Here is a 24,665-nt window from a genome sequence, read left to right as displayed (position 1 = left end):
TCTGACCTATGAGGAAAGGTTTAAAAACAAAAAAAGATTAAGGGCTGTTATAAAGAGGATGGTGATCAATTGTTCTCCCTGTCTACTGAAGGTAGGACAAGAAGTAATTGGCTTAATCTGCAGCAAGGTAGATAGATACTGGGAAAAGCTAATGATCCAACCAGCGGACCAAATTTGGTGATGAATCTTGGTCAGATGCCACCTGAGGCATGTTGCGCATATGCTAAGATGATGACTTCACTATACGAGTGGTTAAATTCTGGAATAGGCTTCCAAGGGAGGTTGTTGAATTCCCATCATTCTGGAGGTTTTGAAGAACACCTGCCATGGATGGTCTAGATTTACTTGATCCTGCTCCATGGGGAAGACTTGCTGTCTCGAGGTCCCTTCCAACCTCATGTTTCTAGGGTTCTAAATTTAATGGCTTGTGATATACAGGGTCAAACAAGATGACCTAATGGTTCCTTCTGGCTTTAAACTTGTCACTCCCTTTGACTAAAGGAGTATGTTTGCCATTAATTGCTAGTGTTTGCAATTTAGGGGTGATTTTTGGACCCACTGCCAAGTGCTGCTTATTCCATATTACAGTAGTGACCCATTTGCATCTAGCTCGGATGTCACCTTTCCACCCTTATCTAGGCTTTTTTGTTAAGATTAGATTATTGCAATGCATTCTACATGGGGGTATAATAGAGCTGGTTGGAAATTTTCTGACTAAACCATTTTATCAGAAAATGCTAATTTGTTGAACCCAAAATGTTTCAGGGAAACATCACAGGGTACAGTGAACTTTTGGCATATCAGTGTCAGGGTTCCAGTAGACACCTGCCAACTTGTTGGGGAACCCAAACTTCCAGGGTGTATGGCTCTGGGAAAGTCCCACTGTATGAGATTCTAGTTCAGGGAGCCAGCTGGCCCAAGAGTCTGCAAGTCCTGAGATCCCTAGCCCAGGACAGTCTGCATGGTAGGGCTACCCCTGTCCCTGGTAGCTCAAGTAGTTGTTGAGTGAAACTGATGTCAGTTTTACCTGTGCTGTGATGAAACTGACAAGAATGTCATTTTCACTCAGCAGCTTGGTTATGACCTGCAAAGCCCTGAATGGCCCAGGACTAGCCTACTGGAGGGATCACACATTCCCCTGTGCCATTCTGCCACAGCTGTGGTCAGCAGGGGAACTGAAGCTCACTATGAAAGGGGGCTGGCAAGGTGTTCTTTGTGAGGGCTCACACTGCAGCACTCTTCCTCTGATCCAAAATAGGCCAAATTTGATGACTTTCCAGGCATGCTGCAAAATATACCTGTTTGAGCAAGTTTTTAGAGACGATTAAGGTATGTTTTCTAGCTGATGAAGGGGTTGGTGGGTGGCTGGCTGAGCTCCTGTGGAAGTGATGCTTTTAAAGATGGTGCAGCTTACTATTGCTTGTATACTTAATTGTGAGAGCACCTTGATTAACTTTATTTTAAATCAAGGTAGCCCGGGGCCTAAAAAGGCTGATGTTTCTATATTGAGAAAAGCAAGGAACATAAATGTGATAGTACAGCCCTATGACTTTGGACTGTGTAGAAATTGTAGAGGATCAAGAAGAGTCAGACTTTATACAACAAAACTCACGCATGCAGAGGAAGTAGCATTGCCCAGAAGACAGATGGCACACTTTCCTCTGGCCCAGTGTTATCATAGTGCTTCTGGTAGTAGCATAGCATCAGTCTTTTTATGAGGCCTCCAGCTGAAGGACCCAACCCCATGTTCTCATTAAAGATCCCACAAGAACTAGTCTTTTTTTTTTTTTTTTGCCAGATTCCAGTATAAATAGTCACACTATAAGAAGTCACAGCCATAAGAATTCAGTAGATGAAATTCTTCATTTTCCATTCTCAGTTTAGGGTTAGTATATGCTGTTAAGTAGGTGCCATCTTCTACCATAGCAAAGCCTGCATTTGAGTGGTAGATGATGCAATTAGGGTTTTCCTATCTTACAGTAAGGCTCCAACACTTAAGAGGGGAGCAGGTTAATATACCACCAATATCCTCTTATCCAATAGCTGTTGTATGACTGACTGGGAAAAGTCATTACGAGAGACCCCAGTAGCAATAGGAATATTGTACTCTACTATTGCAGCAATAATTAAATGCTTCCTACATTTAAAAGCTAAATGAGGAATTTCAAAAGATGTTTCAGTCACAGAATAAGGAGGATTCCTTTGCCATGAGTGAGTCCTCTTCTGAAAAGCACTTGACTGCCAAGAAGAGAGCACAGCTTCTGCCATATGCAGCGCCTTTGAGTGAGACCCGGAGTTCCTTTTGTTTTAGATTTGTTTGAACATTGCAAAATACACAGCCTGAAGCATTAGAGAAGACTTAACTGCAGAATTCAGTAGGGTTTATTCTACAAGTACTTTGAATCAATGCCAGTGATACAAGTTGTATGAATTTCCTTTAAAAATACAAGTCAGTATAAAAGATTCCAATTAGCATATAATGCAAGGTAGTGAATGATTCTGTTTCAAAACAGTTAAGGAATTATCAGGTCATTTTTTTGGACCATGCTACAAAAGTATTGAAATCAATGCTGTCAGGAGACAAAAAAGGAGAAAGGTTCCTAAAGGAAGGAGTATTTCAATTTGTAGGAGAGAGGGTGACTGCCTCCCTCACTTTAGGAGGGGCTTGCATCTTTTATTGCCAAAGTATTTGAAAGAGCAATATGCGAAGTGCATAGCATCCTAGCTCAAATTGTTCCTGGACAGAACTGCAGCTTTCAGCATTTCTTCACAGCACCTGTTCTATTAATCCATGACACATTAGGTAGCAACCAGCTCCCTGGTATCTATGTAAATCTAAGGACCTGTGAAGAGGGAACATCTCCCTCCCTCAAACAATGATTGCAAGGCAAGGATTCCCCAGAGTACAGGGACCATGTGCATATGCACTGAAACTTACTAAACATTTTGCCCAATAACATTTCCAGGAGTGGTTAATGCTGTTGCTTCAGTCTAAATGTCACTTAATTTGATGTTCAAAACCCTACCTTTGTAATGTTAAAACAGTGCGATTGCTTAAAAAAAAAATTCAGTGCAATCTTGCTTAAGTTTATCATAGCTTCAGGGAAAGTTAGAATATAACTATCAATTTTCCTCATTCCTGGCCTGATGAAAGCTTTTCCACTGAGAAATGTACTATAGTTTAAAAAAAGCCACTTAATTTTTCTTTATTTTGGAGCATACTGCTATTTTTGTGGCTATTTAAAAAGCTTGATTTATAACACTGATAGGTGTCCAATGTTAAACACAACTATTGTGGGTCAAGGTCTCCCTGGTATGAGTCCATTAAAATCCATTGCAATTAGAGCAGGGATGAATTAGGCTTACTTTTAGTTCATGGAAAAGTAGGTCACTCTGTTTACACACAGACAGTAGGACCATATACTACCAGAGCACACACATTGCATTTTTAGCAAGATGGCTCCCCCTGCCTCTTCCTCTTACTACACTTTTCACGATGTAAGGTTAGAAAAACTGTTCCTCTTACTAAACCCAGCAGTTGGTGTAGTAGCAGAACCATATTAGTTACCACAGAGCAGATAACATGCACCTATCTGCAAGGGCAGATTGAGGGAAGCTGGGTTAACAATGCATTATTACATTTCTAAACAAGGCTTCATCAGTGCAGACAGGGACAGAAATTCTGATTGTACCAAAAACCTTATCAGACTATGCAATCCCCCCCAAATTGCATACAGTAAGCATGTAACTTACATACTTTACTCAATGAGAATACCCTCCTCTCCTCCAAAAGGGAGCCACAGTAGAGCATGGACACCATAGACAGTTTCTGCTACTGTGTGTGACACACACACACTTTGTAAAGATTAGGTGCCATCCCCTTACTGACAACATATGGTGGGGTTTAAATACCATTCCAATGCTCATCTGTCTCTCTAAGGTAAGCCATTTTGGAGGCCGATGAGTCAGTCTCCAATTTGAATGGCTGTTTACTCTTAAATACGTACTGTTGTTCTGAGTTGTCTCATGTATTAAACGCATCCTAATTCTCTAATAGCCACATTTAACCCAAGTCAAAAACTCAGTAGCCCATACCATGGGCCTTGTTAATGATCAAAATGAAACAATGAAATACAGTGTGTCATTACGGCACCTACTAATAAAGAACAGGTTTACTTTGTCTCTAAGTCAAACATTTGATACAAGACAGGTAGGTTTTATGATCAACTCACAGTTTATCTATTTGGAACAAAGTATGGCACAGATTCCAGATCTCTCCCAGGAGCTTGTGTATCCACACACTTTTCACTCTTTTGCAATGATTATCAATTCGCCAAAAATAGTGTAACAGTCAACAAGGAAGAGTGGAGAAAAACAGATTTAGGAGAAACCTCTCTTCTAAGAGGTGAAAGTGACTTTTCGTCTAGTTCTTTAGTAAGAAACTTTATTTTAGAAAATGCATTCTCTCCTTCTCAAAACAGATGCCACCTTAAAAAAAAAATTGCAATAGCAACCCTTGCATTGAAAGGAAAATATGCAAACTTGATGGCTGAAAATATTCTGCATAAAAATCCAAGACACGAGGCAAAAGTGTGCCCTCCCCCACTCGTGCCTTTAGGGACTCCAAACCATAAACAGCTTTCAGTGCAATGTCTGTTGCTTCCAGTTTGTGGGGAAACATATGGCCAAAGCTTGTCTTCTGACAGCTAATCTTGTCAGATGTTTGAAGCAAAAACAGTCTCAGCTATATTTAAAATGTCATTGTTAACCTGTTTCAATAAGTACAAACAGAATTCAATAAAATGCCAGAATCCAGTGAAGAAAAATGTTAAGTTCTACCCTGTGCCATACACATGTAAAAAAAAATTAGACAAACAGTTTCAGATTTTATTAATACACCCTTTTTAAAGTTTATTTCTGAAAGCAGCTCTTTACGCAAATCAAAAGCAGTTCCTGAGTAACTGCAGTAAACAGCGTCTTAAACATGTTTTGTTTTTTTGCCTCTCGGCTTGTCTGTTTTGGTTCTTCCTTAATTTTTCCCTAGTTTCAAGTTTAATCACAGGTCCTTTTCCAAAAAATGTGCAAGTTCAGTTAAGAACATTTCCAGGAATCCACAGATTGCAGATGTTCCTGCAATATCTCAGAACTGCACATTTGCCAGGTTGTGTTCCTACAGCTATTGCAGATTTCCCTCTCCAATCTTTATAGCAGGAGTTTTCACGTTTTCTTCAGCATACGTCGGGACTGCCATGTATGGAACTTATTGTAGGCTGTCTGCAACATCTCTTCTATATGATTTATCAACTGAAAGAAAAAACAAAGGGATCTTTCCAGTATCTGAGAAACGTGTGCCCTTACTCTGATAAAACAAATGGGATTTGTCATTTCTCTCAGTCTAAGGGGGTACGTCTTCACTACCCGCCGTATCGGCGGGTAGCAATCGATTTCTCGGATCGATATCGCGTCTAGATGAGACGCGATATATCGATCCCCGAACGCGCTCATGTCGACTCTAACTCCACCAACGCGAACAGCGGAGTCGACATGGGGAGCCGCGGACGTCAATCCCGCGCCGTAAGGACGGTAAGTAATTCGATATAAGATACTTCGACTTCAGCTACGTTATTCACGTAGCTGAAGTTGCATCCCTTGTATCGATTTTCCCCTGTAGTGTAGACCTGCCCTGAGGAATCAGGAGTAACTCCACTAACACCTAGGGAGTTGCATCAGGGTATGTGATGTGAGAGTAGAATTGGCCACAATATTTCAATTACAAAATGTCTCAAAGTTTTGTTAGTCAAGTATGGCAGAGTATCAGTAAAGACAGTGGATATGCAGTTAGCTAGTTCAAGGAAAACTATGTGGACAACTTATGTTCAAGTGCTGTACCGTAACTCCTCACTTAGTCATCCTGGTTAACGTTGTTACGTTGCTGATCAATTAGGGAACATACTTGTTTAAAGTTGTGCAATGCTCCCTTCTAAGTTGTTTGGCAGCCGCCTTATTTGTCCACTGCTTGCAGGAAGAGCAGCCCATTGCAGCTAACTGGTGGGGGCTTGGAACCAGGGTGGACTGGCAGCCCCCCTATTAGCTCCCCGCTCCCAAGTTCCCTGTGCAGCAGCCACCCAGCTTGCCAGCAGTTCAGCTGTCCCCCCACTGCCATGTGCTGCTCCTGCTCTCTGCCTTGGAACTGCTCCCCGAGCCTCCTGCTTACTGTGTGTGGGGGAGGAGGCAGGGGGCTAATGTCAGGGTGTCCCCTTTCCCCCTGCACCACACTTACTCCAACGTTAAGTGAGGAGTTACTGTACTTAAAAGCACTTTCAATAGTCACTGGAAACTAGCTAAATAGGCCATTCATCCAGTCATTGAGAAATCAGACTATCAACTTGCAAGATAATAAAAGGAGAATATAATAACCCTGCATCCTTTTCTCCATCAGCCACATGTCTTTTTTGGGGGCGTGGGGGTAGGGCGGGCAGGAGGATGATGAGAGAAACACACTTTTAAGAAGAATTAAGCATTATACATATAGTTAACAGAACAAATTAAAAACCCCAAATACAGGAGACCAAAATCTGCCATCCTGTGATAAATGAGTCAGTTTTTTAAGGATCAATATGTGCACAAATAATTGAAATGAGAGAGATGAAAATGTATCCTTACATTTGTGCTTAAATACTGTCTCCGAATTTTTTCTTGGAATGGACAGAGCTTTGTAACTTGAAATCTTTCCAAGTTACTCTTCATTTTCATAACCTGAAAGACATCAATAGGAAAAAAGTGTACAAACTCCTTCACATGAACATTTTCTTGCTTTCAGCAAATTGCTCCTGCGAATTTGAAATACCTGGAAGCTAGTACCGAGGGTTACTGTAAATATGCACAGTTAAAAAAAATTGCTAGGAAGCACTTACTGTACTGAAAATATGATCTCTGAACAAGCACTAAATGGCTCAAATGTGAAATTGCGGAACTATTAACTATGGTTTGTAACCTGTCCTTCAAATCAGCTTATGTACCCAGTGACTGGAAGATAGCTAATGTAACACCAATATTTAAAAAGGGCTCTAGACGTGATCCTGGCAATTACAGACTGGTAAGTCTAAGGTCAGTACCGGGCAAATTAGCTGAAACAATAGTAAAGAATAAAATTGTCAGATACATAGAAGAACATAATTTGTTGGGCAAAAGTCAACATGGTTTCTGTAAAGGGAAATCATGTCTTACTAATCTATTAGAGTTCTTTGAAGGGGCCAACAAACATGTGGACAAGGGGTTTCCAGTGGACATAGTGTACTTAGCTTTCCAGAAAGCCTTTGACCAGGTCCCTCACCAAAGGCTCTTACATAAATTAAGTTGTCATGGGATAAGAGGGAAGATCCTATCATGGATTGAGAACTGGTTAAAGGACAGAGAACAAAGGGTAGGAATAAATGGTAAATTCTCAGAATGGAGAGGGGTAACTAGCAGTGTTCCCCAAAGGTCAGTCCTAGGACCAATCCTATTCAACCTTTTCATAAATGATCTGGAGAAAGGGGTAAACAGTGAGGTGGCTAAGTTTGCAGATGATACTAAACTGCACAAGATAGTTAAGACCAAAGCAGACTGTGAAGAACTTCAAAAAGATCTCACAAAACTAAGTGACTGGGCAACAAAATGGCAAATGAAATTTAATGTGGATAAATGTGAAGTAATGCACATTGGAAAAAATAACCCCAACTATACATACAACATGATGGGGGCTAATTTTGCTACAACTAATCAGGAAAGAGATCTTGGAGTCATTGTGGATAGTTCTCTGAAGATGTCCACGCACTGTACAGCGGCAGTCAAAAAAGCAAACAGGATGTTTGGAATCATTTAAAAAAGGGATAGAGAATAAGACGGAGAATATCTTATTACCCTTATATAAATCCATGGTACACCCACATCTTGAATACTGCATACAGATGGGGTCTCCTCATCTCAAAAAAGATATAGTGGCATTAGAAAAGGTTCAGAGAAGGGCAACTAAAATGATTAGGGGTTTGGAATGGGTCCCATACAAGGAGAGATTAAAGAGGCTGGGACTTTTCAGCTTGGAAAAGAGGAGACGAAGGGGAGATATGATGGTATATAAAATCATGAGTGGTGTGGAGAAAGTGCATAAGGAAAAGTTATTTACTTGTTCCCATAATATAAGAAGTAGGGGCCACAAGTGAAATTAATGGGCAGCAGGTTTAAAACAAATAAAAGGAATTTCTTCCTCACGCAGCACACAGTCAACCTGTGGAACTCCTTGCCTGAGGAGGTTGTGAAGGCTAGGACTATAACAATGTTTAAAAGAGAACTAGATACATTCATGGAGGTTAAGTCCACTAATGGCTATTAGCCAGGATGGGTAAGGAATGGTATCCCTAGCCTCTGTCTGTCAGAGGGTGGAGATGGATGGCAGGAGAGAGATCACTTGATCATCACCTGTTAGTGACCAATGCCAGGTGTCCCAGAGGGAGTGAACCTATCGGCAGACAGAATACTGGGCTGGATTGACCTTTGGTAAGACCCAGTATGGTCATTCTTATGTTCTTAAACTTAAGCGGTTTAACTTAGCATAATATGCTTCACAACTGTACTGAGGTAATTTCTACAGTATCTTTGTCAGGAACACTTTACATTTAACATTATTTATCTCTCTGCTTCAAGCCAACAACGTACTATGATTTTTTTTTTTAAGTTTTGCAGTAGAAGGCCAAAGACATCTGAATAGAAGTTTTCATTTCACACAGTAACCTACTCTGTCTGATCCAAAATGAGGCACAGTAGTTAAATGCCTTGTCCAAGGTCATATACAAAGTCAGTGGCAGAGCTAGAATCCTCTGCTTTGTTTGATTCCTCGTCCCCAAGCTCTAACCTTTTTGAAGTGCAATTATACTCTGCAAGGTGACTAGAATGGCACAATGATTCTGTGGATGTGTGTGATATTCTATACTAAACTTGCTCAGTTCAGACAAGTTCTCTCCTGCCTACAACTGTTATCTTGATTTTGAGATCCAAGGTTGATTGTCTTTTCTTTCTGGTTCTCATTACCAGTAATCAGGATTCTACAATTGGAATATAGGTAATATGACAATTTCTGAGCCACAAGAATTCAGCCACTTCTTCTGTATTGTGGTTAATAAGACAGCAAAAAACAGATTTAGGCAATAGCATTGGCAGATCACACTCCAATTACACAGAGGGAGCAGATTTACTGAGTTAAATATGCTGTTTTTACATAGTGGCTTTCTGTCCGTAATCATTTCAGGAGTGAAAGGACAAACATGTAGAGTTATATATACACACCACATGATTAACAATGCGATACTATAGCCTGAATAAAAATACTTTCAATGGTCTCATTACAGAACACACCTATGGTTACAAGATACACCGACATTTATACTAGCAAGTTTATACCATCAAGCCCTCTTACCTTTTCTTCTAGGAATGGTGTATTAACAGGAAAGCAGGACCAGAAGTGTCGCAGTAGCTCCCCAAGTGCCACATACAAGTGTTTCAGTTCAGACTGAACATCATTTGGCACCATCTCTGCAACAGGAAAATAAATTTTCTAAAAGGCATGTTATTAAAATTATGTCATGTGTAAGTAAAATAAGAGCTGGCTAATGCATAGAGAAAGCTGTCTGATACCTGTAACAGGAGCAGGCTAGGGCTCAAACAACTGTATTGTGTCATTCCACACTATAACACTATTTCTCTGTAGTCTATTTATCAGTCTCTTAAAACAGATGATCTAGGGCTCATTTAAAAAGTTAAGAACAGAGTGTTTATTAAACTTAACCCCTTGGAAGTAATAGGACCCAAAAAATAACCCACAGTGGTTAGGAACACTGGACCTTAACCTGCTGCTACATCCTCCATCTTCTTCTAATGGGGACTGAGGGTGACAGCCCCCTGAGCACTTTCCCCACCTGAAGCATGCAACCCTATCACAATCCACTCGTTGTGGAGCAGAAGCAGCACAAATTAGTTTGGATCTTACTGACTCACACAACAGCACTGGATCAGGGTCTTTCCCTCCTCATGACATACAAGGGTAGGGGTAGGGGCAAGGGCAAGATCACGGTGGCAGAGGAGGTAGAGACCTTGTACAGAGAAGAAAAATACTGGGAAGGAAAGAGAACAAAGGTGGCATAGGAGTGAAAGAAGCAAGGGAAAAGAATTAGAGACTGAGATGCACAGGAAGAGAAGTTAGGGAAGGAACTCTCAGACAAAGGAAAAAAAGCAGAAATGTAAACCAGTCAATGAGGAAGCAGCAGTACAAGGAGCCCCCAAAAGTCTGTATGGGGATAAAATGGGGGAGGGTGGGTCCCCAGCAAACATGACGTACTAGGGCCCCAAATTTCTCTGTGCTCTCTGCAGTGGCTCTTTTGGGGGGAGGGGGAAGGAGCTGTAGAGGCACAGTCCCAGGAATGCTGGGAGACACTGCGCCTGACTCAGGGAATGTGGCTGCCATGCCACACTCACCAAAAGCGCATGGTGCCCTTGCTCCTGCACGAGGATGGCTGGGCCTGCTCCCTTTGGGAGGTTAGTGCCATTGCAGTGTGGGTACTAACTGCATGGAGTCCTTGTGCTTTCAAAATGCAAGGCTTCGACTCCCATGCAGGGCTGTGAGGGGAAGGATCTTTGAGCCCCTGACACACCTACGTAGGGCTGGGTATAGTTGAGCCCAAGTCTCTAAGGACTCCATCTTCACTGCTAAAAAAGCTGCATCTTTTACTTCAGGATAACTAAGGTGTCTGAGCTACTTCTGGGTAAAAACAGCGTTTTTAGCAGTGAAGCCAGGCCCTAAGACTGTTCCTGGCCAGAGTTCATCTCAAACACATGCTGCTATCTCCTGGCTTCTCACAGGCAGGCAGCAATTTTTTCAGTCTGGTTCAATTAAATACTTAATTGCAGCTCTCCAGAGCAGTCACACGGTCCTTCCCCATGCCAAAGTGTACTGCAAAGAGCTACCATGCAGCAGAGCCATAACAAAATAATCGCTGTGATAAAGTAATGCAAACTCACAGTAACTATCGACAACTTGACCTTGAAGGTGTCAGCAGAACTCCAAACAGAGGCTGCACACAATGCCGCTATTTGAGCTTTATTTCGTTAAAGAGCTTGCAACTGAGCCTGGCTTCATTATGAAACGTTCCCCAATTCTATTTGCGGGCACTTGTAAGCTTTGACCTATGCATTACCCCATCACCAGAATTGTGCTCTTTAGCTCTCTATAGTACCCCCAAGGTCTTACTACACCTTGCATTTTGGGCAGATCCATCCTACATAGCAACTTACTATGCCCACTTAATTTGCATTCACTTCCACCCTTTCTGCATTCTTGAGGATAGAGGAACTTGTGGCCTGCTGAGTAAAGTATTATTTTTTAAGAGTGGAGCTGGGGTTGCAGAAGTGAGGTAGAATACAAAATTAAGGGGTTGGAAGAAAAGAGCCAAAAAAGGGGGGAAAACCCCCAAAACCTGTGACAGCATGAGAGGGAAAACCCAGTCCTTTCCCACCCTTTATTGCCCCTTTTTCATCCATTCTGAAGTGCATTCTACACTCTCCCTTGTGGTTACCTGACTGTGACTACTTCTGCCCTTGTTTCTGTGATGCTTCCTGTCAGTTACCAGGGAAGTGAGAGTGAAAACTGAGCCTTAGAGACACAGCTTAGTCTCTGCAAGGCTGAAGAGACAGGGGCTCAAGGAGGTATATGCAGGATCAGTTGAAAGAGGAAGAACTAAAGTGGACACACAGGGCCTGTGTAGAACAGTTATGCCTCTGTAATCCATAGGAAATATTAACACTGAGCAATTATTTCATACAGACAAGGTGGATGGTATATTAACTTCTATTGCACCAACTTCTTTTGGTGAGAGATGAGATTTTGAGCCACATCCCACTCTTCAAAAGTTACTTTGAGCATCACAGCTAAGTCCATTTAGCTGTGACACTCGGAGTAACTTTCCAAGGCCTGAAGAAGAGCTGTGTGTGGCTCGAAAGCTCATCTCTCTCACCAACAGCAGTTGGTCCAATAAAAGATCACTTCATCCACCTTATCGCTCCTCTAGTATCTTGGGATTGACACAGCTAGAACTACACTGCATGCAATTATTTCACAGACAGATTTGGTTACAAAATCTGTTTCCAAATCAAATCTACAGCTTACTCCCCTAGAATAAATGAAGCTTTATTTTGCAAATGGCAGAGAAAACGTAAAAGCCAAGAAGCTACCCCTCCGCTTTTACACTGTGGCATACTTTCCAAGGCCAAGGAGTGTTGAGTTTTAGCCCTTAACTCAAGGCTTCAGAGCTTTCATTTGTGCTGCCGCTACCTCTTCTCTCCTGTGGTTCCTCACTACCACCACTGCAGAAAGCCAGCAGGAGGAGAAGGAGAATACACAAAGCAGGTGTAGAGATGAAAGCACCTAAGTGTGAGCAGAGATATTGGAGGAGAAAATAGGCTTACTGGCTGTCCTCAACTGAACAGAGTGGCCACTTGGGCTTCACCTTATCTGCTCAAAATGGTGGCAGCAGGTTGGAAGCAGCTAGACAGGGCCTTTAGTGGAGGAGTAATAAATGGTCTTACCTTGAAATAACTTAATCAGACTGACTCACAGAATATTATTTGCTCCTAGCTATCTTAATTCCATTTACCTCAGCACCGGAGCCACTGCTGCCTCCCTATTGGGCAGACTGGATTGCTAGTTTCTTTCAGAATTTTTCCTTTGTCACTTCCACCTGATAACTTTTATACTTTGCAACAGGATTTTAGATGAATGTCTCTGCATTTGTTTTGTCAGCATAACCTGTTGTATCCAAAAATAAAAAAGCCAGGACACCCCACCGTGTTGTTGGTATAGGCTATACGGCTAAAGGATAATTTACTATGCAAAAACTTACGGTTTATGGCTTGCTGTGTCCCACCCTGCATAAGTGCTCCTCCAGGTGACAGGGCTGTGATGCTGCTAGTAGCAGCACCACTGGAAAGAACCTTAAAAAAACCAAAGTCCTTTCATATCATTTCCCCAGTGACTCACTTTAAAATATTTTGGACAAATGAAGTCTTAAAGAAAAGTGTGAATTGCACTGGCTCAGACATATTAATCAGGACATACATTAGTGACCTTAGATTGAAATAATTTTGCAAGTGTAAAAGTAATCTCCCCATTGATGTGATAGGGAATTGGACAGGTAGTTCAACTAAGCATTAACTTATGTTGCCTTTGGAAGTTCCAGAAACCATGATGGGAACAGACAGCACCTGTCCACCAGTATTGCTCTCAAACTGATGTCTTTAGTGTGGATTCTTAAGATGTACACGATATTGCCGAACTGGTGCATGTATTGGATGTAAGTCAAGATCACTCAAACTTTTTATAAGGCAATACAACAATTAAAAGACAATTTTCACTGGTCTTTATGACTTTACTAGAAAGGACGTTTACCTGTTCCGTAACTGGCTTTCTTTGAGATGTGTTGCTCATGTGTATTCCACAGTAGGTGTGTGTGCTAGCCACGTGCACCGATGCCAGAAGTTTTCCCCTCAGCAGTACCCATAGGGGGAACGCTGCCGCTACAGCGCGCCATAAGGGGAGCCGCATGCTCCCCCAACCCTTGGTTCCTTCTTGCCAGACCAACTCCAACAGTGGGGAAGGAGGGCGGGATGTGGAATAGACATGAACAACACATCTCGAAGAACGCCAGTTATGGAACAGGTAACTGTCCTTTCTTCTTCGAGTGCTTGTCCATGTGTATTCCACAGTAGGTGATTACAAGCTGTGTCTAATGGAGGTGGGTAGGAGTTCACAGATTCCCTGGCTGGAGCACAGCCCTACCGAAAACAGTGTCATCCCTGGTGTGGGAGACGATCACCCAGTGCAACGTGAACGTGTGTACTGAGGACCAGGTAGCGGCCCTACAGATGTCCTGGATAGGGACATGGGCCACAAAGGCAGCCGACGAGGCATAAGCCCTTGTCGAGTAAGCCCTTACAATAGGCTGTGTGGGAACCCCTGCTAGGTTGTAGCATTTGTGGATGTACGATGTAATCCACCGGGAAAGCCTCTGGGTGGAAACTGGTTGGCCCCTCATGCGCTCAGCCGAAGCAACAAAGAGTTACGAAGACCTGCGGAACGGCTTAGTCCGGTCCAGATAAAAGGCCACAGCCCTGCGCAAGTTGAGCGTATGGAGGCGGCGCTCCTCGTTAGAGGTGTGCGGCTTAGGGCAGAGGACAGGTAAGATGATGTCCTGGCTCATGTGAAAGATGGAGACCACCTTGGGGAGGAATGCAGGGTGTGGGCGGAGCTGAACCTTGTCTTTGTGAAAGACAGTGTGCGGGGGGGTCGCAGGTCAGGGCCCTGAGCTCCGAGACCCGCCGGGCTGTGATGGCCACGAGGAAGGCTACCATCCAGGAAAGGTGAGACCACGAGCATGTGGCCAGGTGTTCAAAAGGGGGCCCCATAAGGCGGGATAGCACCAAATTTAGATCCCACTGAGGGATAGGGGTCCTAACATAAGGGAAGGACTGATCTAGCCCCTTGAGGAAATGCCTGGTCATGGCCTGGGAGAAAACTGAGCAGCCGTGGACTGGCGGATGGAATGCCAAAATAGCCGCCAGGTGCACCCTGACAGAGGAAGGGGCCAGGCCTTGAGTCCTAAGGTGAAGCAGGTACTCAAGGATAAGCTGGAGCAGGGCAGACGTTGGGGAAACACCCCGCTCGCCCACCCACCTGGAGAATCGGGACCACTTTGCCAGGTAGGCTCGGCACATGGATGGCCTCCTACTTTCGAGGAGGACACATCTGACCCCCTCCGAACACATTCTCTCCTGCACATCTAGCCACTGATCGGCCACGCTGTCAATGGAGGCTAGCCAGATTGGGGTGGCGGCCCTTGTCCTGGGAGAGTAGGTCCGGGTGGAGCAGCAACAGCCAGGGAGGGGCCACAAGCAAGCCAGGGAGGGGCCATGTTGTTGGCGCCTGGCAGGTGGAAAGTCTTCAGGGAGATGTCACGGATCGAGCAGCCGTGTCAGCCGCATCTGTCAACTTGTGGAACTCCTTACCTGAGGAGGTTGTGAAGGCTAGGACTATAACAATGTTTAAAAGGGGACTGGATAAATTCATGGTGGCTAAGTCCATAAATGGCTATAAGTTGCGGAACTATTAACTAAGGTTTGTAACATGTCCTTTAAATCGGCTTCGGTACCCAATGACTGGAAGTTAGCTAATGTAATGCCAATATTTAAAAAGGGCTCTAAGGGTGATCCTGGCAATTACAGACCAGTAAGTCTAACGTCGGTACCGGGCAAATTAGTTGAAACAATAGTTAAGAATAAAATTGTCAGACACATAGAAAAACATAAACTGTTGAGCAATAGTCAACATGGTTTCTGTAAAGGGAAATCGTGTCTTACTAATCTATTAGAGTTCTTTGAAGGGGTCAACAAACATGTGGACAAAGGGGATCCAGTGGACATAGTGTACTTAGATTTCCAGAAAGCCTTTGACAAGATCCCTCACCAAAGGCTCTTACGTAAATTAAGCTGACATGGGATAAAAGGGAAGGTCCTTTCATGGATTGAGAACTGGTTAAAGGACAGGGAACAAAGGGTAGGAATTAATGGTAAATTCTCAGAATGGAGAGGGGTAACTAGTGGTGTTCCCCAAGGGTCAGTCCTAGGACCAATCCTATTCAATTTATTCATAAATGATCTGGAGAAAGGGGTAAACAGTGAGGTGGTAAAGTTTGCAGATGATACTAAACTGCTCAAGATAGTTAAGACCAAAGCAGATTGTGAAGAACTTCAAAAAGATCTCACAAAACTAAGTGATTGGGCAACAAAATGGCAAATGAAATTTAATGTGGATAAATGTAAAGTAATGCACATTGGAAAAAATAACCCCAACTATACATACAGCATGATGGGGGCTAATTTAGCTACAATGAGTCAGGAAAAAGATCTTGGAGTCATCGTGGATAGTTCTCTGAAGATGTCCACGCAGTGTGCAGAGGCGGTCAAAAAAGCAAACAGGATGTTAGGAATCATTAAAAAAGGGATAGAAAATAAGACTGAGAATATCTTATTGCCCTTATATAAATCCATGGTACACCCACATCTCGAATACTGTGTACAGATGTGGTCTCCTCACCTCAAAAAAGATATTCTAGCCCTAGAAAAGGTTCAGAAAAGGGCAACTAAAATGATTAGGGGTTTGGAGAGGGTCCCATATGAGGAAAGATTAAAGAGGCTAGGACTCTTCAGCTTGGAAAAGAGAAGACTAAGGGGGGATATGATAGAGGTATATAAAATCATGAGTGATGTTGAGAAAGTGGATAAGGAAAAGTTATTTACTTATTCCCATAATACAAGAACTAGGGGTCACCAAATGAAATTAATAGGCAGCAGGTTTAAAACAAATAACAGGAAGTTCTTCTTCACGCAGCGCACAGTCAACTTGTGGAACTCCTTACCTGAGGAGGTTGTGAAGGCTAGGACTATAACAATGTTTAAAAGGGGACTGGATAAATTCATGGTGGCTAAGTCCATAAATGGCTATTAGCCAGGATGGGTAAGAATGGTGTCCCTAGCCTCTGTTCGTCAGAGGATGGAGATGGATGGCAGGAGAGAGATCACTTGATCATTGCCTGTTACGTTCACTCCCTCTGGGGCACCTGCCATTGGCCACTGTCGGTAGACAGATACTGGACTAGATGGACCTTTGGTCTGACCCGGTACGGCCATTCTTATGTTCTTATCTGATGCCATCTGCAAAGCAGCCTTTGTGGCAGCAGCGCCCTTCTCCACCAGTGACTTGAGTTCCTTCTTTTTGTGCTCGGGAAGGGAAGGCTCGAATTTTGGCACTGACCCCCACAAGTTAAACTCATAACGACTGAGGAGGGCCTGGTGGTTGGCTACCCGGAGCTGGAAGCTGGTGGATGAATAAAGCTTTCTGCCAAATGCGTCCAGTTTTTTGGAGTCTTTATTCTTGGGTGCGGTTGGCCTTGTCTTTCCCTGTGGTTCACAGATTCCACCACTAGGGAGTTGGGGGGCCGGGTGAGTATAGAGGTATTCGTGCCCCTTCATTGGCACAAAGTATTTGCGCTCCGCCTTTTTTGATATTGGGGCCAGGGAGGCCGGTGTTTGCCAGAGGGCATTGGAGATGTTGGCCACCCCTTCATGGAGTGGGAGGGCCATTCTGCCTAGTGCCGAGGATGACAGCACGTTAAACAGTGCGTCCGAGGGTCCCTCCATCTCCTCCGCTTGGAGATGGAGACTGGATGCTACTTGCTTTAGCAGCTCCTGACGGAGCCTGAAGTCCTCTTGTGGTATGGAGGGGGGCAGAGCTGCGATTTTGTCATCCAATGTTGGGGAGGGGGCCAGTACTGGGCTCTGCACGTCGGCTGGTGCCACAGGGTCCACCCCTTGATCGGACGCCTCGTGCGGTGCTGAGGAGATGTGACCCGATCTATCCCTCGGAGGTCTGGATGCTCCCGTTATCTACTGAGGGCCTTGCTGGGCATGCATGGGGGACCAGGGAGTCCACTGGCACCACCGACTCTGCCTCGGGGGTCCCTGACATTGGCTCTGGTGCAGCACCGGCGGCACCAGCTGGTCGGGTTGGCTCAGCTAGAGCATAGGGCGCTGTGTATAGGTCGAGCTCTGGATTACAAATGACTTGTCGGTGCCATGCGAGCGGTATGCACGGTGGTACCGAGCACGGCATCTGCCACAGGACCGGGACTCTGACTTCAAGGAACGGTACTGCCTCGAGCTGCTACTCCTCGAGACGCTTCAATGTCTGGATCCGCGATGACACGGAGCTGGCGATCTCAACGTGTGAGAGCTGAAGCGTGACTGGCGATGGCGTCCATGCTGGGAGCAGCTCCGGTAGCTGTGCCGAGAGCGGGAACATCTATGACGTTGGTGCCTGTCCTACCGATATTCTGTACTTGGCGTGGAGCTGTGCCTAGAACTGCGCTCTGATGGCACCCTACCAGACAACCTGGAGGCCGACGAGAGTGGAGGCTGTGTCCCAATAGGACACTGGGCGATGAGCGGTCCCGAGAGCAGTTTCCTGACCGGGATCTGTGTTTGGTCAGCATTGGCTGATGAGACCCCAGCGGCAACTTGCCTCTAGCGCAGGGTCCGGGTGCTGGCAGTGCCCCGGGCACCTGCAGGGTCATATCATCTTTGGCCACCTGCAGGGCCTCCGGTGTTGAAGGCATGCGAACTTCAGCCGGAGAGGTCTGAGTCGACGCAATCGGGCTGCTCTGCTCGACCTGAGTCAGAGCTCTAGAGCCTAGGGGGAGACTGGGGCTGCCTGTGGGTCTAGCCTCCCCCTGTGCCTTCTCTCTATGCTTCTGAGATGACGAAGCCTTCCTCTGCTTTTTTGAGGGAGAGCTGTGCCGGCAGATCACCACACGCCTAAGACAAAATACCTGGTGCCGATTCCGCTCGGTGCACCGGGGTAGGAGCCAGTGCCGACTCCATGAGAAGGGCCTGAAGTCTAATGTGTCTCTCTTTTTTTGTCCTGGGTTTGAAGGACCTCCAGATTTTACAGCAGTCGCTGATGTGGGATTCACCCAGGCAGTGGAGACAGTCGGTGTGCGGGTCACTCCTGGGCATCAAACGCCTGCAAGACTCGCACGATTTAAACCCTGGGGCCCAGGGCATGCCCCGGCCGAAGAATAACTAACTAAACTAGAACTTTTACTAACTAACTGATACAGGTACTACTGAACAACCAGTAGTAGAGATTTGAGATGAGCTGCAGCAAAGCTGGAGCAAGTAGTTCCAATGCATCTCCACTGGCGGCAAGAAGGAACTGACCTTATGGTGCGCTATAGCGATGCCACTCCAGGGGTCGCATCACTGCTCCCGCTATGGATACTGCTGAGGGAAAAACTTCCGGCACCGGTGCACGTGGCGAGCACGCACACCTACTGTGGAATACACATGAGCAAGCACTCAAAGAGCTGCGAGGCACAAACAATAGTGGTTATTTAATAAAGGGCCAAATGTAAATTTTTTGAGTGCAAGGGATGTTACGAGAACCAGCTGCTCCAGCCAACCTGAGGGCACAGCACACAAGCAGCCATTTGGCAACCTCAGATGTAGTAGCCCCTGTGTTCTACAGATCCACTTAGTCACAAACCCACTGGCTGTGACCTTGTATTGCCTCGAACCCTCCCCTCCCTGTGCCTGAGGTAAGGGCCCCCAGAGACAGCTCCAGAAGGTGAAGATGGAGCTAAGTCCCAGTGTGTGGCTTTCTGTTCTACCCTGTGCAGTACAGCAATGCTGATTCCATTACATTTGGAGCTTCCTCACAGGTATGAGAGAGCTGTAGGATTTGTCCATCAATACTAGCAAATCTGGTAGTTACTTGTCTTAATATTACAACTTCAGAGAAGAGCTGAAGTGGTATGGCTAAAACACTGCCCTGAGACTTAATTAAGTGTTGTTATGATTGAAGACTTCACTTCTAAAACAGTTTCCCACATTATGCAATTTAATAGGAAAACTATCAGGTTCATCTTGAGGGACAAAACTCTGCAAATACCATCATTCTAGTAAGTCAAGAAATATCTGGACTAGTATTAAGGAGGGAGTTTTACTTTTCTGTATTTAAATTCAAATGAATTTTCCTACCTGAGTTAGTCTGGGTACATAGGCTTCCATTTCTTCTCTAATACTATGAAAAGAATTAATAATATCCTGACTGGTTGCATATTGCTGTGATTGAATTGGAGTTGGACCATGATAATACCTATGAGAAGAGAAAGGGAAAAAAGAAAACACAAGGTAACTTAATTCCCAGTAGACTAAGAGTTCAATCCTTGAGGAGGCCACTTAGGGATCTGGGGCAAAAATTGGTCCTGCTAGTGAAGGCAGGGGGCTGGACTCGATGACCTTTCGAGTCCCTTCCAGTTCTAGGAGATTGGTATATCTCCAATTATTACCTTATTACCTTTATGTAGCAGTTGCACCTCTCAGATTTTAGGTGCAATACAAATTTGGCTTTTGGAGTCTATTAAAAATTAAATAAATTGCGTCTGATTGGAAACGTAAAAAAAAAGTAACCGTAAGCTTTCAAATTCCACCTACAACTTAAGTTTTTTCCCCATATGTAACAACAAAATGAGAAGGGACATGCCATTCTTGATTTTTTGTTATGTAGATCTTAGGGCAGATCTATGCTGCATCGGCACAGCTGCAGAGCTCTCCTGTCAGCATAGTTAATCCACCTCTGTGAGAGGCAGTAGCTATCCCGCTGACAAAGCGCTGTCTACTTGGGGGGGTTAAGGCTGGTATGACTATCACTCTGGGGAGTGGATTTTTCACACCTGAGTGATGCAGTTATACCGACATAGGTCTGTAGCATAGACCTAGCCTTAATGTCATCACCCCTTTTATGCTTTGCTCAGCACTGGCAGTACTGTCACTTAGACTGTCAGACTCCAGATGAATGGGGCAAGTCCCACCTCTCAGGACTAGTATATGACGAACACCACTACACCATTGGTTCACATTTGGAAGGTTATCTTTGCAACTATCAGGACAAGAGATATAATGTTTTTCAAACTGAAAGCTTAGGTTCTGGAAGACAAAAGGGCAGCACATCACAAAAGAAGTGAATCAAACCATTGAGAGTTGTCCCAAGTCAACACCCAAGTAAGATCTGTCTCTGTGCAGAGTGCGCAAGTATTTCCAAATGCATCATACCAACAGAAATGCTTATAAGATGTCTCAAACTACACTAATAAGGTATATTTGTTAGACTTTCATAATCAGACTAAAATTATGGATCTCTTCTAGCAATAGTTTGTAATAGGTTTACTAAATTAACAAAAGTCAGTATGAACTAAAGATGCAGTTTTGAAAATGGCAACTACTTAAATGTGTTTAAACAAGGTTTCAGATTAATTAAATTTTAATCTAGAAGCACTCAAATGCCATGTAAAATACAAAGCAGATTAGGGACAGACTGATTCTGAATAATACAAATCTCTTTGTGATCTAGTTTTAATATGTTGAAACATCCAAAGAACTGCAGTTTTCTTTTATTCATTGAACTTACCGATCAGATTTCTTTAGGTTTAGTGCAATAGTTTTAATGCTATTATTCTTTCCTAAATCTTCATATTCAATAGCCTCCTGTAGCTTCACCTGTGATATAATGAGAGACAAATCAAAACTAATTACTTATGGTATAGTTGCACACACGTAGACCGTGCTTTTTTCCTTGTCCATAGTCTCTTGGTAAGAGAATGGTAAAAAAACAAGATAAATGAAAAAAAGCCCATGTGGCTCAGATCCTCTGCTCTGGCAGTGCATCACTAGTGTAGGTTGGGAGAAGAGGTGTATAGGTGGGTTTGGCTGCCTAGCACAGTTTTCAGTGACACTGGCTGTGAAGGCCACAAGAGCCCTATACTATTTGCCATGGCATAGGGGGAACTGCGGTATTTTCTCTATGTCACAAGAGGATTACCCCCATATACACGGGTCTTTCTTCCATGGAAGGCTGTTGGCCCTGTGATTAAGATTCCCACAGTAGCGCAGCACAAAGTGGCCAAACGCTGTGCTATGATCTCAGCCAATATATTCAGCCAAATCCTGAAGACATTTACACAAACAGACAGGCCTAATTTTACACGTCACTAGCATTCTTGGGTATCTAACCTGACATCTTAAAGGATCCAGGTCTTCAGAGGGCAAGTACTCAGCACTTTCTGAAAGTCAGGTCCCTTTAAGGGTCTGAAACTGAGCACCCAAAACTTAAGATACCCAATAACACTGGTCAGTTCTGAAAACATAAAACAATTATAATTGGAGTCAATGCTTGTGAGAGGACGTCAGAATTGGGCTGAGTGTTTAAATGCATTGGAAGTTCTGGTGGTAACAAATTCTATTGTAAAATTATTTCTAATATTTTTAAATTAAAAAAGCACAGAAGCCAAGAAAAACTAAAATGTTTAAGAATTCCAAAATCATTGTCGTTATACAAATATTTTTTTAAATGGCATTTGAGAAATTTTAGTAAAAGCAAAAACTTGTCAAAGATTGTCTGACAGTTTTGAAGGAAGTGACAGTAAAACTCACTTGCTCTACAAATATATGAACAGGGAAAACATGACTGAAGCCATATTTAGGTAAATTCTCTACTGAAATCCCACGTGCCGAGCTCCCCGCCACCCTCCCTTTTTCAAAAAACATGTTCACACACTTGTTTTAGTACTAGTGGCCTTTACTACGTTTTCTGCAGCTCCTGACCAGGATTCTTTTAATAATCAGAGCCACCTCATTAAAAAAAAAGCATACACATAGATAAACAACCCTTTTGTAGTCTCTGTTTATGTGCATATGTTATTTAATACAAGAGGAAGGAACAGGGTTAATGTTCTTAGTGAAGGAATTTAAACCTAGAGCCAGTGCAGATATGTAGCTAAATAAGGTGTTCATTTGTGGTAGAAAATATTAAGGAGCATTAGAATCATAGATTATTAGAGTTGGAAGAGACCTCAGGAGATCATCTAGTCCAACCCCCTGCTTAACAGTAGTATACTTAAATATGATACAATGAAAACTGCTTTGGAGATCTCTTGCTTTCTTCATCCATACAGTGAAGTCAGAGCTAGTGACTGCCCCAAAAGCTACAACGCGTATTTTCTAAAAACCATTTGCTACTTGTGTGGATTTCAAGTAATTCTAGGGGGCTGGGGGAAGTGTATGTGCAAAGGCTAAAAGTTAGTGGAGTTTCCCCCCTTAGCTTTTTGGATTGCAGTACACAGTCATTCAAAACATTCTATTTTCTTAGCAATTTTTACATAATTCCAGTAATCTAAGAGAAACACTATAGTTGCCTCATTTTTGTGCACCAATAATCAATCAAATTTGAAACTCATTTTCAGTTGAGCACAATGATTCTGATGCAAGGTCAACCCTTTAAGTTGAAGTATCAAATTAGCATTCTGCTTACTAATACATAGTAAGTGTGCATTCCTTCCCCAATGTATTCAGTATATTAATTCCATGCTGTGGTTGCAACTACTACTATCTTAATTCTTTGCCTGGATAGTCTCCTACAGGTGCTCAGGCACTTACAGTGGTAATACATAAATACAACCACACAATGAACAGAACATGCATTTTAAGATCCATTAGAAAAGTATGGGGAAAAATGTCAATGTTCACTCAGTGAAAGAAAAAAAAAATTAACAGGAAGATTGTATTATCAATTAAAGTTATTTGCATTTAAATAACTAAAGAGCTCTTTGTCAACAACATGTTCATCTTAAGGCTGTTGTATTTAATTCATACTTTACATTCATATCACTCTTCATACATTTAAGTAGATGATGCTTAATGCAGCTGTTTGCAGTACAATACTTCAGCAGGAATTGCAGTGGCAAACTCACATTGTTCATACCTTTTTTATTGGTGGCTGAAAGAAATCTGAATCCCTGGAGTTTCCATCCATACTGCTGGTCTCACTGTAGTGATCATTTTGTGCTTCTCTTAAAATAAAATACAGTATTAAAAGGAAGTGAAAAACAAGTCATCTTGTGGGAGATTGACATTTAGACTGAGGACATGTAGTAGATTAATCTGTTTCAAAATATATTTAATTCCAAATTATTTCTTTCAAAAAGGTCTGCACTTAAATGACTGACCTATGGGTGTGACTCTAAAATGGGTCAGTATTTTGTTCATGACTGGCAATGGGGATAGGATTCCTCATCTCTGCACAAAGAAAAAAATAGTGTACTCCTGATATAGACAGGGAGGTAACAGAACCATAGTGCAGTGAAGCAGTCCTCCTGCCAACTAAAACTTAAGTCACACACGTTGTGTGCTACTGTTAATGCAGTTACGTCACATCATTCCTGTGCCAATGTTGGCACACAGGGCAATAACTACTCTGCCGTTTGCTGCTGCTTCCATCTGCCCTATGGTGTTGAGATCTACTGTTCTGCCTTTCCTGCTAAGGGTTTCTCTTAAGGTTTCTCTTGGACACCCTTGTTTCCTCATACCAGCTGGTTTCTACTTAACATCTTCACATGGGAGTCCATGTTAGTTTCCGGAGCACAGCTATTCCTTCTGATTCTGTTGGGGACAAGTGGCTGATTTCTCATATATCTTTGCCTGTAAACAAGTATTCCCAACCAAATGACCAAGATCTGTCATAGGCACTTATTTTCAAAGGGGTCTAGTTTTCTGTCTAACATTTTGATGGATTTCCAGTTCTCGAGGCCATATGTTAGGACAGATTAGGTTTGAATTGAAAATTCCCAGTTTTGTTCTGGGTATCTTAGATGTCCATACATTAAGTTTAATAAATGCTCTGAATGCCTTTCCTATCCTTAATGTTACATCCTTCTTGAGGTCCCTGTTGGCCATTATGGTGCTGCCCAGGTAGAACTATTCTACTTTCTTGATGTTTTCGCCTTCAAAATTTGATGTTACTGTTTGATGTCTGGGTTTCTAGTATGTTTGTTTTAGCAGATGTCTGTTTTGAGTTCTGCTTGGCATGCTGTATTTGCCAGGTTGTATTCGTTTGTAACTTTTCAAGGGTGTTGTTCAGTACAGCAATATTAGCAGTGGCAAAATCTAGGCTTTCTAGGCATTTACCATCTATTCAT

The 24,665-nt window shown here is 43.2% G+C and overlaps 1 protein-coding gene and 1 long non-coding RNA gene across 4 annotated transcripts in view; one reads left to right on the top strand and one right to left on the bottom strand.

The window, feature by feature from the left end:
* Positions 1–24,665, top strand: part of LOC120402968 — a 63,517-nt gene that overhangs the window by 26,921 nt on the left and 11,931 nt on the right. The gene's annotated exons all lie outside the window — the stretch shown is intronic.
* Positions 2,351–24,665, bottom strand: part of GTF2H1 (general transcription factor IIH subunit 1) — a 42,669-nt gene continuing 20,354 nt past the window's right edge. For 2 of the 3 annotated variants that reach the window (XM_039533589.1, XM_039533588.1), the window contains exons 9-15: positions 23,453–23,540; positions 21,104–21,192; positions 19,675–19,792; positions 12,927–13,017; positions 9,452–9,567; positions 6,664–6,756; positions 2,351–5,304 (exon numbers count right to left, since the gene is read on the bottom strand). In XM_039533589.1, the coding sequence (XP_039389523.1) occupies positions 5,218–5,304; positions 6,664–6,756; positions 9,452–9,567; positions 12,927–13,017; positions 19,675–19,792; positions 21,104–21,192; positions 23,453–23,540 (682 nt within the window). In that variant the 3' untranslated portion in view covers positions 2,351–5,217. The remainder of the gene's footprint in view (positions 5,305–6,663; positions 6,757–9,451; positions 9,568–12,926; positions 13,018–19,674; positions 19,793–21,103; positions 21,193–23,452; positions 23,541–24,665) is intronic. The other variant, XM_039533587.1, reaches the window with a different exon arrangement.

This window comes from Mauremys reevesii, linkage group 4, assembly GCF_016161935.1.
Source record: "Mauremys reevesii isolate NIE-2019 linkage group 4, ASM1616193v1, whole genome shotgun sequence".
NCBI classification, from domain to species: domain Eukaryota; kingdom Metazoa; phylum Chordata; order Testudines; family Geoemydidae; genus Mauremys; species Mauremys reevesii.
This window is presented reverse-complemented; position numbering and strand designations above follow the sequence as displayed.